Source organism: Pagrus major, chromosome 12 (genome assembly GCF_040436345.1).
Source record: "Pagrus major chromosome 12, Pma_NU_1.0".
NCBI classification, from domain to species: domain Eukaryota; kingdom Metazoa; phylum Chordata; class Actinopteri; order Spariformes; family Sparidae; genus Pagrus; species Pagrus major.
The window spans coordinates 23,016,215-23,030,972 of NC_133226.1; the positions used below are offsets into that span (position 1 = coordinate 23,016,215).

Here is a 14,758-nt window from a genome sequence, read left to right on the forward strand (position 1 = left end):
AGTACCAAGATATGTACTTAATCTCACTCAGGTAAACACCTCTGTCCAGTCAGTGCACATGCAATCATTAAATTACCTGTAAGAGAATTGGAGCCCAGTAAATGGCCCATAATAAACCTTTTCATTAGTTGATTACAGCAAATACAAATAACGAACTGATCAACAATTAACTGTGTGAATTATTCATCTCAACACTAAACGGATGTGGATTTTAGATTAGTTCTAGTGCAGTTGAACAGCAGAAGAGCAGAACTCTTCAGCTTATTTGACAAACTTGAAATACAGTAGCACAAAAATTAGACTAGTTATAAAAAAATCAACTCAGGGATAGTTTAAAAAAAAAAATCATAAAAAGTAAATATGCCATTAGCACTTAAATGGCAATTCCCATTATGTGATAGCATCGAGCTAATGGACTAAACGCTAGTTATATAAAGTCCATTCAGGGATCATAAAAAAAAACAATGATACTTCAGCGAATCAAGGTTGTTTCCTATCACTAAAATTTACATTTGATTTTTTGTTGTGTATTTCGTAGGTCCACAATGAATTTGTGAGGAACATCGAGAACACCTCAGTGGAGAGCCTAATACAGAAACTGGCAGAGAGCAAAGGAACCGGCAAGGAGAGACCAGGTAAGCCACCGGAGCCTTATGTGTTTTATCCTAATGATAAATGTTAGTGTCTGTGTCGTGTTTAAATAAATTAGCAGGCCCCTCTGCCTGTTCTTGCCTCATGGGGAGGGTAGGCGTGTATAGAGAGGGGCAATTAGAAGTAGGAGAGGGCCATCAGAGTCAATCATAGTAATCTGCTGTAAAGGTAGGCAGGCTCGGCATTCCAGTAAGCATGTGACACACGGGGGGCTTTGCTGTGCTCGCAGACTAAGCAGGCAGAACCAACCTTTTCAGGGGGTCAGAGCTCAACAATGACTCTTGTGTAAACTTTGCCATGCCACAATAATCAAGGGAATACTCCTCAGACTCCTTCGGCTCTACCCCCTCGCCTCCCTCTTTTTCTCACACACGCACACGCACACACAGCTCATTCATTGATAGTTAGTCACTTACTCCGGCAGTTCTGAAGCTTGATTTTTACACCGTCCACTATTTATTGATAGTAAACAGTCCATGAAACCTGATGCATGTGAGCAAATTTAAAGCCCTGTTGTAAATATCCAATTACTTCACTCGTCAATGTACTTGTACTATATTACGTCAGGTCACAGGCACAAAGGGTTCACCTCTGCTGTGTTTGTGTGTACACAAACGGTGACCCCTGTGTCCAGACGCTGCGTCCGAGGAGTGGTGGCCTTCATTTGTTTGGACAGCAGAATTAATTGAGGCTAAAAAAACGGTCAGAAAATTCCTCTTGTATCAAGCTGTTCATTAGGGATTGCGCAGCAGCCCCGGCCCTGTCAGAAAAATAACCTGTCTGTCCCCTGATTAAATAGCTGAACGGATGGCCGGTCCAGTGCCTTTAGAGAGAGAGAGGTTGAATAAACTTTCTATTGCGGAAACAATCCCAAAGTGACACGCTGCGAGGCAGGGGGGTTCGGAGTGTTCAACGATATCCAGCTGAGCTGTCAACTGGCGGTGGGCCAGACACGCAAACCCCCCTCCCACTCCCAGTGCCATGTGAAGCATATGCAATTTAAAAAACCATCCTCCGCTCATGCGTGACTTCATGCTTCCCTCACAGAGAGTAGAAAGAAAAGAAACATCTTCCCCTGTATAAACAAAGTCGTCTGTCTGTTTAGGAGATGTTTAAACAGTTCCTAATGTCTGGCCAGATTTAGGTAATATTCTCATGTCTGGTGTTTGGACTTTTTTTGCAGTTGGGGTGCATAAATATTGTCAGATGCAATCGCCGGATGCTTGCGGCAAAGAGTTCCTGCTCTGCCTGAGCCCTTACTCAGATCGACAGCATTTGTTAAACATCCCAGAGCTTGAATAAAGAATGCAATTCGTAATTTTCCAGTAATTTCCCCACTTTTGGGTCCCTTTTTTTCTTCTTCTTTTGTTTGACAACTGATGCATTTAATGAATGATGATGTCAAATTGGATAAAGATTATGAGCTTCCTCTGCAGGAAAAGACTAACCTCAAGAGTTCAGATATTCTTCACCTGTTTTATGTCAGTACAGTGACCGAATTGAGCGGCGATGAAATTACCGTCTCTCCCGCTTCCTCCCATGAGAGAAAGTTCTTGAATGAGCATGCCAATTTTGTTTTGATTGGCATGAAAACCGCACACACACACAAGCAGTCGTTCGTGCTGTCTTTGTGCATTCGCCGGCGGTGAAGAGGCCCGATATTGCACAGTAGAGTAGATCGGTCATTGGTGTACTTTATCCACTTCACTTGGCGTGATGCATGCCTCTCGTGACTCGCCGCTTCCCTGCGCTTCACTCGACATTGCACACGCCAAACAATGCGTCAATTCTGCTCGCGACTGGCCTCCTCTGGGGAGAGCGCATTGGACCGCTGCTACTGTATACGTTTTCAGTTAAAATATCATTAGCTTTGTTGTTTTCAGGTCATGGCATGTTAGTGTATCGGAAATCTTGCCAGAGGGTCCTGCCCCATCTCTCTCCCTCCTGCTCATCTCGCAAGCTATTAAGCTTTCTAGTTATATGCAGTGTATCTGTCTAGCTAATAACAGACACTGACTGCATGTCTTCTAGGTCATGGATTTTTAGGAAAAAATCTTTTGATCTTTGGTGTTGTTTCCTGTCAAACAGCCAGTTCGAGTCACACAACTGCTGTTTAAATGTTGTAGTAAAACATATGGATTAATGGACTAAAAGATGATAAGATCACACAAACACAAACAGCCCAACCTCCGGGATGTCTCTGATTGACATGTACACACATCGCATGTCTTGCCTCTGGTTTTCCTACAGCTTTTAGTGTGTGTGTGTGAGCATGTGTATGTTAAGGCACTGTTCCCTTTGAAAGGCCTTCATAATGGTTTCTGGAGGCACACTTGAACGCGTGACAATCCAAGTGTGGGGCCTTGGAGGTGAATGTGTATAATTGATGAGCATTAAATTAAGTGTAAACTTAGTTGTTTTTCGCCACTTTCCCGTCATTTGAATGACACATCCGTATAACCAAAAGCAATGTTATTTTTCGTTCAAACAAATCCACGGCTGGTTCTGCTCCAAGTCATATTATGGTCGTGGGCGAGTACAGATATGACAGTTTGTTAATGTGATCTTATAATCGAGGTCACCGTGATATTTTTTTTGTTTGTCTGTTTTTTTTTTCTTTCTGGTCATTTTTTGCATGCCAGAGAGGAGGAAGGGGAGAAGGGCATCTCTTAAGCCTGAGAGCAGATTTGTCCATGTGGCTTTAAACACTTCACTGCGTGTAATCTTGGACTTGTTTGTCTTATTGTAATAGGGTTAGCGAGTTGTTGCGTGTCCCATGTGGGGAGGTTTAGTTTCAGCTGAGTTTAGTCTTAATACCTGCTGTTTTCTGTGAATACCAAAGCTCCCGCATTGATGTAGATTTGTTTGATGATTGTGGTGTCTCAGGTGGGTTTTCTATATGCGAGGAAGACTCTTCGCTGTAGAGTAGCGCTCTGTGTTCCCAGGAGGGAGTGTCAGTTCTCTGCGAGGGCCACCAGACACACAGTTGACTCCGCTATTGACCCTGTCTACCCTCTGGGACCAGCCCAGCCCTGTTTGTACACACACACTCTGTATGGCACGCCAGACTGCATGTTGTGTATTTGCCAGAGTGTGTTTGTGGTGTGTGTGTATGTGTGTGTGATTATTGCGTGATGTACATTCACAGCATTCGCAGCAGTGGGTCATTGACCCTTTCTGTGCCAAATGAACCTAAATGAATTTTTCTTTGTCTCATTAGGACCCATTGAGTTTGAGGAGTGCAATGCAGCTATCGCTACAGAAGGTAATTCTTATCATTTATTTAAGATTTTAACAAATACACAACAAGTGGTATTTCAATTAAGTAAGTCAAAATATATAAAAATAATAAAAGTATAAAGCAATTATACATTTTCCTGCTTTTATACCTCCCAGCCAAAGATTTTGCTAACTTTTAACACTGTTTGCAACAGTGCGCCAAACTTTTTCATTTAGGTGCACTAGCATATAACTTCACCCATTAATGCATTTTAATTTAATTTCTTAACTTAATATGTAAATTATTGCAAATAGGAATAGAGGTGTCGATAAATGCTTTTCTTCACTTAAATGACAGCACACAGGCAACCTCAAACTTTATTGGGGTATTCTAAAAAAAAATGAATTGATATAAAGTTTACAGTCTAATCTACTGAAAACATGTTTATAGGCTAGTATTTGTTCAGAGGCAGCTGTCCAAACACCCAGCTGGTGCTTGTTTAATACTTTCTTACATTTTTTAATACTAAAATAATATTTTTGGAACTTCACAGATTTTTGGGCCCATGTGCAACCTTGAATCTTGAATGTTTTAAAGCAATTTGAATCTCATATTTTAGATATCGGGAGCAAGAACAGATTTAATGTCATTTTGGTGGTTTGTTTTTCGTGTTAAGGTGCCAAACCCAGAAAGAGAAAACCATTTGGCATCCCTGGTCGTAGGAAAGACAAGGACACAGACTCTACGTGAGTGAAGATTTCCACTGACACAATCTATGCAACATATTTTTGTTTGAAAAATAAAATAATCTCTAATCACGATGTGATGCTTTTGTATTCCAGGGAGTCTACAGAAGTCGAAGCTGCTGTGAGTATAATTTTCATCAAAACAACCAGTTTCTCATTAACTTTGAGTTTATATTTCAGCTTTTTATGTTCAAACAGAAGGAGGTAGTGGAAAAGTGCCTAGTTCATGTTGTTCTGCTTTGTATTCTGCAGCTTGAACATGTGACTCTCTTCACTTTCTCTCCCTCTGTTGCTTCCTGTTTGTTTTGTAGATTTGCTCATTCATTCATTCATTTATTTCTCTCTGTTCGTGCTTGTAGAACACTGCCAATGGCGCTCCCCCTGGATACTACGGGGCCATAGACATCCAGAATGCTGTAAGCAAGCTGATACACATGGAAACACATACACAGACACACACAGTAATATCATATCCAAACTTTTTAAATAAATAATTTTAAAAAAAGCAATTAGATTTTATAAACATACAGAAATAAAAAACATAGGGGTTGTTATTTCCTTTCAATGCAATACCTTGTGCAAACTTATTTTAACTGCCATGTCTCCTCTAAAGTATCATATATAAATGTTTAATGTATAATGGAGTTGTAAAAATGTTAGCACCACTAAGCTCTCTTTTTACACATGATGACCTGTTTTCAGATGTGTTTCAGCCAAATATTATGTGTGGAAGTTTATCTAGACAATTTCCAGTGCTTTCTCTTCGTGGCTGCAGAATTAGATCCGTGAATTAAATGATTCTCAGTGGGTTTAAAGTTGTTAAAATGTTGCCAGTCACTACTTATTTACACACTGGATGAATTGTAATTCTAGACACTATATATAGAAAGATACATTATTGATCCTAAAGGAAATTTAGGCATTCAGAAGTTTCTACAAAATGCCAGGAAAAAAAAGAATAAAATAATATGTGCATATGGGAGTGCACTTCCATGAGCTAAATAACAGTGCAGTTATTGCAAAAGTGAGCTGATTTAAAAGTAAAAGAAAAAAACAGTGCAGGAATAATTATTACTCTGGATGATATAAATAAAATCCAAGTTGAAGATACATTTCTAAACAGATACAAAAGCAGATTGTGCAGTCTGTAAGTAAGGTAAAGACTTGAATGAATCTACAGATGAGGGAGTGATTTCTTCTTGTCTGTTTAAAACCTCACAAACAAAATGCCACCAGTGAAAGAAGAGCTATCCATCTATTAATCACCGACATGATCTACACCTTATGAACTTATGAAAAGTGACATTTAAATTGAAATAAAAAAACTTACTTTAAATTAAAAGTTTTGACTTTGATCAAATTTAGTGAAAAGGGGAAGATTAATATTCAGAAAGAACAAATTGGTTAAAATCATTAAAACACATAAATAACACTTGTAGAATTAGTGCAATGTTATGTAAATATTATGATTATCAAGCCACATGTATGAGAATGTCATTATTTATTAGGTGCTCGATTTAATCAACTTCGATTTAATGTACTCTCGGTGATAATGATATGTTGTGTTGAGAAAAGCACAACCAGGGACAGAGGCTGCAAATTAACCTCGGCTATAAATCCAATATGCAGCACATCTGTATCATGTTAATGTGACTTGTTATAATGATTTTTGCATTGTCCCTGACAAAACAACAAATAAATAAATAAAATGTGCTAGCCAGTTAATGAATTAATTAATTATGAGCGGTATTTTGAATTAAATTATTACTAATTTAAATCAGTTTGAAATAAAATTCTTGCCTAGAATGTAATTGATTGTATCACTTTAAATGTAGTTTGACAATAAATAAAATCCCTTTTCAAGACAGTAAGAATGATAAATACAATTTGGGTATCATTTAGTGACTTTAAAATGTATTTATAAAGGATACACATGCAATATATTTATATTTACTTTGTGTAAAGTTTGATTCTTAAGTTTTTTTTTGTTTGTGTTTTGCAGAATGTTCCCCAAGTTGATGCAGAGGGCTTTTGTATCAGACCAGAAGCCAATGAAAACGATATCCTTTACACTAATTTTGATGCTATTCACTCTCTTCACAAGACATCCAGGAATTGTTACTATTTGTTACTAAATAAAAATGGACTGTAGACGATCTCTCTTTCAGTTTTTCTGTTCTGTCCCTGTTGTCTCCTTAACTTTTGTTCTGCTCACATGCCAAAGAAAATTCCTTCTATTCGTCCAGCGACTCAGAGGACGAAGATGAACCCAGGAAGTTCCACGTAGAAATCAAGCCCGTTCAGCCAAACAACGGCACGCATCAGAACCGAGCCACCATCGACGAGCTCAAAGCCTCCATTGGGAACATCATCTTATCGCCTTCGACCTCGGTACGGCTTAAACACACCAAAAACTGACAAAACACAAACCTGTTGCTGTCTTGTGCTGCTCTGCTGCAGGAGAAGTCTGCTCTGCTTCTGCAACACTAGAGGGCAACAGGAGAATGTCTAACCTTCGTCAGGGTGGATGGGAAACGCCATTTAACCGTACCATCCCTCCATTAGTCACTCTTTCTTGAAGCTTATTTTATTTACATTGGAAAGGCATATGTGTTATGTCTAATTTATTTCAAACGGCAGATTGGCTTCTGATTCAGTGAGATGTCTGTTTGCTCACACTTCATGTTTTGTTTTTGCTTCAAATTCAGTTTCATGTCAAACAACATTTCTGCTTGAAGAAAAAATATTATGAACTCAGAAACAATCACTTCTGAGTTAAGTTTCTGATGTTGTTGGCCTTTACTGCAGACTCACACACACTGCCCTCCTTGTAGGCACTTAAGGGAAAGCTTTGCAGCACACACACACACACACACACACACACACACACACAGAACCCAGTCTGATCCGTGACCTAAGTCATGGAGCCCTTCATTCAGCTCCTCGTCCCGCACCATCACTCAATCTCTGAATCACTCTCCGCCCGCTGCTCTATGAAAATAGCCGCTGCCATTAAAATTTCAAACCACTACTGCTTGTGTGCAAACATGCACACTGAGCCGCTGTTGTTGTTAATGTTGTTGTGGAGCGGCTGAGAGGGCACGCTCAGTGTCGCGAAGGGGGTCTAGTGGGTTTCACCGGCTGCAACATTAAACGAAAGTCACGGCATCTTCTCAGCTCAGCCTCTCCCTTCCTCTGCTCTCACCACTGTTTGTGTTGTACCTCACTCCTTTTTTTTTTTTTTTTCTCCTCGTTTCTTTGTTTGCTTTCACTCTTTGTGTTTTATAGGAGCCCACTCGTTCTAGACAGGACTCAGTTGTGGTTATTTATGAATACTTTATGGGCTTAGTTGCCTAGTTTTTACAAATGTTTTCTTTTTTTTCCACCCTTGGACTTAATGGCAAAGATAAGTTACAAGTTTATAGAGGATGTTTTTTTCTCTTTAATGTAACAAGATTCAGGAGGAAAAGATGTTCTCTTTTAAACCTTTGACTTTGTTCATTGCTGTTTGGTTTCTGGTTTGTAGTCGAGACTCAAACCCACAATTACTTTCTCATCCTAAAAAGTACAAAAAAACACAGACCGCTGTTTGTGACTCTGATTTGCATTTAAATACCAGAATAGTCATTACATAAAATTTGCCTTCCTCTGTGTCTGTTCACATTTCTGCTTCGCACCCTTTTCCTATTTCATATTTACCGAAAAAAGTTCTGGAAGTTAAAACATACATCCAAGGTGATGACGAACGTTGCATCATCTGGTGTGAATTATTGAGAGATTTTCTTTTTCTCTTTTTTCCCCTCCTCCGTGCTCATTTTTCTGTCTTTTTCATTTCTCCTCCTGTTCGGTTCCCCCTCTGCGGTGTTCCCTTTATTGAAATAGCAATGGAAGTCGTGTGTGTGTGGCCAGCAAGAGCCGTAATTGAACCCATTTGCCGCTTAGCGCCTGTGGGACTAAACCCTGGCCTCACAGCTCTACGGTGGTTAAACGCTTTTGCTGTGTTCCTTAAACCCATTTTGTTTCTTTTTCTCCCCCCTCCCTTCGCTTTGACAACCTCCCCCAACGTTTCTCCTTGTGCGGATAAATTCTTTATTGAAATTGATGCTCTAAGTTTCCATCGGGTTGGTGACCCTCAGGAGTGTATCTTGCATATCTTGTGTTACGCAGCATGACACGGCAGATTTATGTGCTGAAAAAGAAAAAAAAAAAGGCGGCTCTGTAAAGGAAGTTGGTGAAGTGTCGGGGGCACGCTCTCTGTTGTCCCTCACTGATCGGTGTATGGGCTTCCATGCACGGTTTTGCGCCGCTGAATTTTTCACCCTAGGTTTAACGTCTGGTATGTGCGAGTCGAGAGTAGTCCTGTGATTTACTGTCTTCAACTCTGAAGTGGAAAATTCCCTCGGCCACTGGGAATAATTAATAATACAGTTCAACCGTCCTGTTTTCATTGTGGTTGAAATCTTATATATTGTTATATTAACACAATCAAAGGCTTAAGGTTTCAAGACTCGAAATACTTTGTTTCACTTTGCAAAAATCATGTCAGTCCAGCAAAACCTCTGGCAAGTAAAGGTTGAAAATTCGTGGTGGCCCGCCCGCGTCTCTGATTAATTAACTAATGTCTGTTTTTGTTTTCAGGGACAGATGCGGAGGAACCAATCCAGTGAGTATTTTCTCTGTCTGACCTCTCTGTATCCGCGTGTTGCTAGAAGACTGTGAAAAGGGGGGGGTCGACTGTTGCGACTTCTCAACTACATTTTTCTTGGCACGGCTTGTTTTTAAAGAGGTTGTCTTTTAAAAAAGGAAAATCCAGCAACCGAGCCAAAACCAACACGTCCCGAGAAAAAGTAAATAAGTGTTCGTTTCTGTAAAATGTGAGCTTGAGGGATATTTCCCTCCCAATGGTACAAATAAGATTAACCGCTTAATTAGCTGCTGATGTTTAGACATGTCAGAAATTATCTTTTCCATTCTGCAAACTGGCACAGTTTGTTGAAGGGAAGTTTTGTTTTTTGAGAGTTTGATTTCTTGCCCAAGTGCTTGAGAAACTGCTTTTAAGAGCCTTTCTCCATACAGGTCATGTATCATGCTCCGTGAGGTCTTAGTGCAGGTTTGAAAAAGTACATTAAAAGTTGATGTTTTTCTTCTTTTCAAAAGCTGCTCTCACATACCATGTTCATATGTAAATAAATGGTAATAATACACACATTCTGCACATGAAACACTGGTACAGTTGAGATCAATTTACACAAGGTATTGCATTGATAGATGTATACTCTACATACGCTTAGGGATCACAGGAGTATCTACATTAAGCTCTAAGGCTCAGAGGCCTGGTGAGTATGTTTTCACTACAGTAGTTAGCCTATAACCCTGCCTTCCCCTCCCCTCATAATATCTGCCACAGCCCTCATCTGTGTCCCTTCGTTGGAGCCTTTCGCACAGCCGGCTGACACAAGCTAACACCACTGACACTGTGTTCTCTCACTGCAATCTTTCAGTTCATTTTGAGATATTTATATTTATTGTTTTTTTTATATTTGGGTCCTGTTATCTCTGGTGCTGCTTCAGGGTGCTTGTACGGATCTTTGCAATGTTTTGTAACACTTTAAAAAGGGGCACAAAATAACAAAACAATGCCGGATTTTATTGTTGGATGCAAAATCAGTCCATCCCCTGTTGTAAAGTGTTACCATCACATTAAAATCACTTTTAAAGTTAACCCTTTGCAGTATTTGGGTAAGATATTAAAGGGACAGTTCACCCCAAAAGCAAAAATACATATTTTTCATCTTGCATGTAGCGCTATTTGTCCATTTAGTTACTACCAAACTACACCTGCCAATTGTATCACTGCACAGAAGGAAGTGAGCAACTACTCATTGACTGAAGGCTAGCTAACTAACGATTTCTACTTTTTCTCCAATAATGGAACTAGATGGCATTCGTCTTATAGTGCTCAAAGCGCCAAAAAATACATTTGAAAAACTCAACAACAATTTGTTTTTGCAGACTTGGTTACTTAAGATAATCCACAGTCCTTTGTGTGAGCAGTTTCATGTAGGAACTGTTTTCTTTTTACCGGACTGCACCCGCCAAATGTATCAATGTGCAGAGGGAAGCGTGCATGTAGTCATGGAAAAGAAGCTACCTTTCTAAGCTAACTAAGCTAGCTCACATTACAGCTCAGCCAAGGAGGACGCCATGAGCAGGAACGACCCTCTCGTCAATGAGTAAATGCATGGTTCCATCTGCATTGCCAAACAGTTAGTGGGTTCAGTAGAAAGACGACAGACATCTCAACGGCCAATATTTTCAGAATTCAGAAACTCACACCAAAACAAATGAGATGGATAAATAGAACCACAGGTAGGAGATAAAATATGAAGTTTTGAATTTGGGGTGAACTGTCCCTTTAAAGTTTTACTGCTTGAGGCAAAAATATGAAAAATATTGTATCTAACCTGAATCTTACTGCAAATATATCTCTATGACTTTTCATGGCAGATGCTGGTTCTCACTTGCTGAGTCAAAACCTCAGTTTATGTTTCTGGTTTAAGGTGTGATGTAGTTAAAACATGACTTTTGGCAAATGTCATTGAATTCTGGCCCTCCTCTGTTGGGTTTTATTTTATTCTTAAGTTGCTCTGAAAGAGTATGTGCTGTCATCGCTCTGTGCAGGTCTGTGAGTCCTAACCCTCTGTTTGTTTTTCTCTCTCTGCAGGTGATGAGCTGGCAAAAAGCAGAGTGCCAACGTCATACGAGTATGTATGAAAGTGACTCATGACTGCTACTACTTTCTGTTTTATATATGTTTGTGCATATTTTGACTCTGAAGCTGATTGCGCTGCTTTCTGCTTGAAATGTAATAAAGTTTGACTTGACTCTCTCTCACTTTGTCCTGCATCAGACTGGCCAACAACGACCTTTTGTCTCTGGACCCGTTCAGCCCGACTCTGGCAGCAGGCTCTTCTCTCTCGGTGTCCTCATCGACAGGTAATACCTAATTTCACATTGATTCCTGTGGACGTGTTTCTCCACAACTCAAGGTTTTACATTTACAAAATGTGTACCGCCAATAAGGGATTGCTGTCATTCCTTTTTAAAGTTGTACTTCTTCGATTTCAGTCCTCGGTTGGTTTGGCGACACTCATGGTTGCTGGTGGTAACAACAAATTTAAACTACAGCAAACATGTGTTGAGCAGCTACTCTGTCGGAAATACAACCGAAGAGCGAGTGGTGTATCTGTTTAGAGTGCAGCCAAACAAACTCACATTGTTTTCATGAAGAAGTCAGTCAGTAATAAATCCAATAGCAATCTACATCCATGCTGCTGAGTGAAGGTTAAGAATGATCCACTGATGAAAGGATGCCAAAAATGTGTTGTTTTGTAGATACACTTTTGATTATTGCTCATCACTCGTCGTCTTCGGCTGCTTCGCTGTTTTGCCAGTTGAACGCTTTTAATGTGAAGCAGCAGGAAATGTTGGGTTTGCATTAGAAATAGATATACAACTCTGACGCGGTGTAAAGAGAGTGAACAATAAACAGTGAGGCTGATATCAATAAAATAAAATTGTGCTGGATGACATGCGTTCATTTCGCCTCGGTTAGACTTGTTACAATACTGGAATTTCTTAAATCGAGAACTACAGAACGACACTTTTAGGAAACATTTGTTTTTTCCTCTTTAGATCAGGCCTGTTAAATCTAATGTGTGTCTGTGTTGACTGGCTGTTGGAGACAACAGAGAGCGAGAAAGCGCAGCTATTACCAGTTTCAATACTGCAGAAAATGAGTATTGAAACATTTTTTTAAAAATGTTAGAAATTACTAGTTACCCTGTTAAAAATGAAAGTGATTTAACTTTTAATTACTTAATCAAAGCATTACATTTAATTACTGTTTTATTACTTTTTTCTTACAACCATTTTTTGACTGGACAATGAAGCTAAAAAAAGTCTGATTGGCTCACGAGAGGCGGTGCACATTTAAAAGAGGGAACCAATCAAACACAACGCTCAGAGTTTGAGCACGTGCTGCCCGGTGAATGGAGCCTGTCTAGATGTAGAGGCTGCTCCTTGTAAGCCATCCTACCATTGATGGTGGTGCCCTAAAAATTTGTCCCAATGGCTTTGCTGACCCACGCTCTTGGCAACAAGATGCATAGCAACAGGCTGAATGTTTTATTGCATTGAATAACGGCGTCACATGTAACAAGTTCCTCCCCAACACTGTTAATTACAGAATATAAACACATTGAATGGCAATTGCAGAACAAATACTGACTGTAGATAATATCAGAAATGCAGTTTGATTTCATGAAATTATAACTTTACTACAAACGTTCTGGTTTTACTCACTCTGTTGAGCCAGTGGTCCTGTCTTCTTTGCTTTCTGTTCCTTGATCTCACCATCTCTCTATGACTATGTAGTCTCTCCCCTTCCCTCACTTTCTTTTTCCGAGCCGCTCAGTTGGAGGTCGTTCCTCTCAGGGCCGTCCCAGATGGAGAAACTGACCCCCGAGGGTCGACAGAATATCTGACTTTAGGGAATTAAAATGCCAGACTTTTTCTATCTGTTTGCTTTTTTCAATCATTTTCCTATTTTGTACAGCCTTCCACTGTCTTACTTTTTCTCTAAGCTTAAATGGTGCTTCCTTATTTTAAAGTATTTCCAGTTCTGTATTATATATGTGAGCTAAAAATGCCCTTTGTTCTCTATAAATCCTCTAGAAGTCTTTCCAGTCACGTTCCTCTACGAGACCTTTGAGTGTTTGTTTTACTTTCCATGTTTCTGAAACACACCAAGTGTTGATAGTGTGATTCTCATAGCTTTTCGTGCATGACACCAGTGTTTAAACAGAGTGACATTAGCGCTGACCCATTGCCTAGGTTAAGCGTAATCCACAGTTAATTGGCACCTAGTGGAGGTCAGAGGGTCGGCTATAAAGCCCACTGGCACGTATGTTGTCAAACAGTGTCTCGTTACTGTCAAAGGTCTCGGCTTAAAAGTCAAAAGAGCAGCTCAGAGTGTCCTGATTAAGATACGGTGATGGGAATTAAGTGCCCGCTTACCGCCTGTTAAATCTCTCTGTGTACAGTGCAGCAGAATTAGCAGCCCCCAATGCACACATGACACATTAAACAAGTCTAGTCCATGAGGAATTAAAAAGATTAAACTCTCACTGAACAGGGAACAGAGTCTGAAAATGTGTGGATTTTTGTATGTATTGTAAGTCATAAATTGTATTTATTTATTGTATGTTCCTTTTCTATTTTTTTTTCTGCATTTTCATCTGTTTTACATGTTTTTTGTTTACTTTGTTTCATTTCAATGCCATTGTCTGAGTTTGAATTACTTGTTGGATGCTTTGTTGGTTTGATTCATTATTTTATTTGAACTTCTCTCGTTAGACCTTGCCTCTATCTTCCTTTCAATCCCTCCATCTCCATCTTTTCTGACGAATGACTCAGACGTCTTTCTGCCAGAGGCATCAGGTAAAATGTGTGTGACAGTGCTTTCAAGGAAAACTTGTTTGGAAAAGGCGAAAGCATTCATCAACTCCTGTTTTGCATGAGACTTATGTTTGATTTTCTGTTTTAATTTATGTAAACCTTGGAATTTTCTTTACCTCAGATGCATGTCACTATGTATGATAATCAGACTGACTTATGAATAGTAGGGCAAATGTAAATTAGAAACTTAAATAACCTATATAAAGTTTTAATTCTGCGAAACTTCCACTTATGGTAATATTATAAAGCTTAGATAAAATGTAACTACTGCTGCTTCTATATTCTGAAGTTTCTGAAGAAAAACTGCAGAATTATTTGATTTGTCGACTGTTTGGTGTGTATCCTCATGAGCCTAGACATGACAGCACACACTAAACACAGGTGAACGGCATTAAAAAGAGGAACAACTACTGCAACTGCTACACACACAAAACAGTGTAGTCTATACATAGAGTCAACATATTGGCATGACACCTTATATGACCCGGCTTTGTACCAATTCGTGCTCTGGTGGATTAGTTTCTTAAAGGCTCACATTCTTTTTTTCCTGAACCGTTTGATATTTTGCCTCCATGTACCAACCCAGAAATTTGGTCTTGAACGTTGAAAAGAAATCCACTGG

General features: G+C 39.5%; 1 protein-coding gene across 1 annotated transcript in view; it reads left to right on the top strand.

Annotated features, from left to right (window-relative positions):
* LOC141005718 (F-BAR domain only protein 2-like) overlaps positions 1–14,758 on the top strand; it is a 62,572-nt gene that overhangs the window by 38,614 nt on the left and 9,200 nt on the right. The window contains exons 8-17 of the mRNA XM_073477694.1: positions 539–635; positions 3,872–3,916; positions 4,548–4,617; positions 4,714–4,738; positions 4,977–5,033; positions 6,620–6,677; positions 6,833–7,008; positions 9,256–9,280; positions 11,342–11,381; positions 11,528–11,613. Of these exons, the coding sequence (XP_073333795.1) occupies positions 539–635; positions 3,872–3,916; positions 4,548–4,617; positions 4,714–4,738; positions 4,977–5,033; positions 6,620–6,677; positions 6,833–7,008; positions 9,256–9,280; positions 11,342–11,381; positions 11,528–11,613 (679 nt within the window). The remainder of the gene's footprint in view (positions 1–538; positions 636–3,871; positions 3,917–4,547; positions 4,618–4,713; positions 4,739–4,976; positions 5,034–6,619; positions 6,678–6,832; positions 7,009–9,255; positions 9,281–11,341; positions 11,382–11,527; positions 11,614–14,758) is intronic.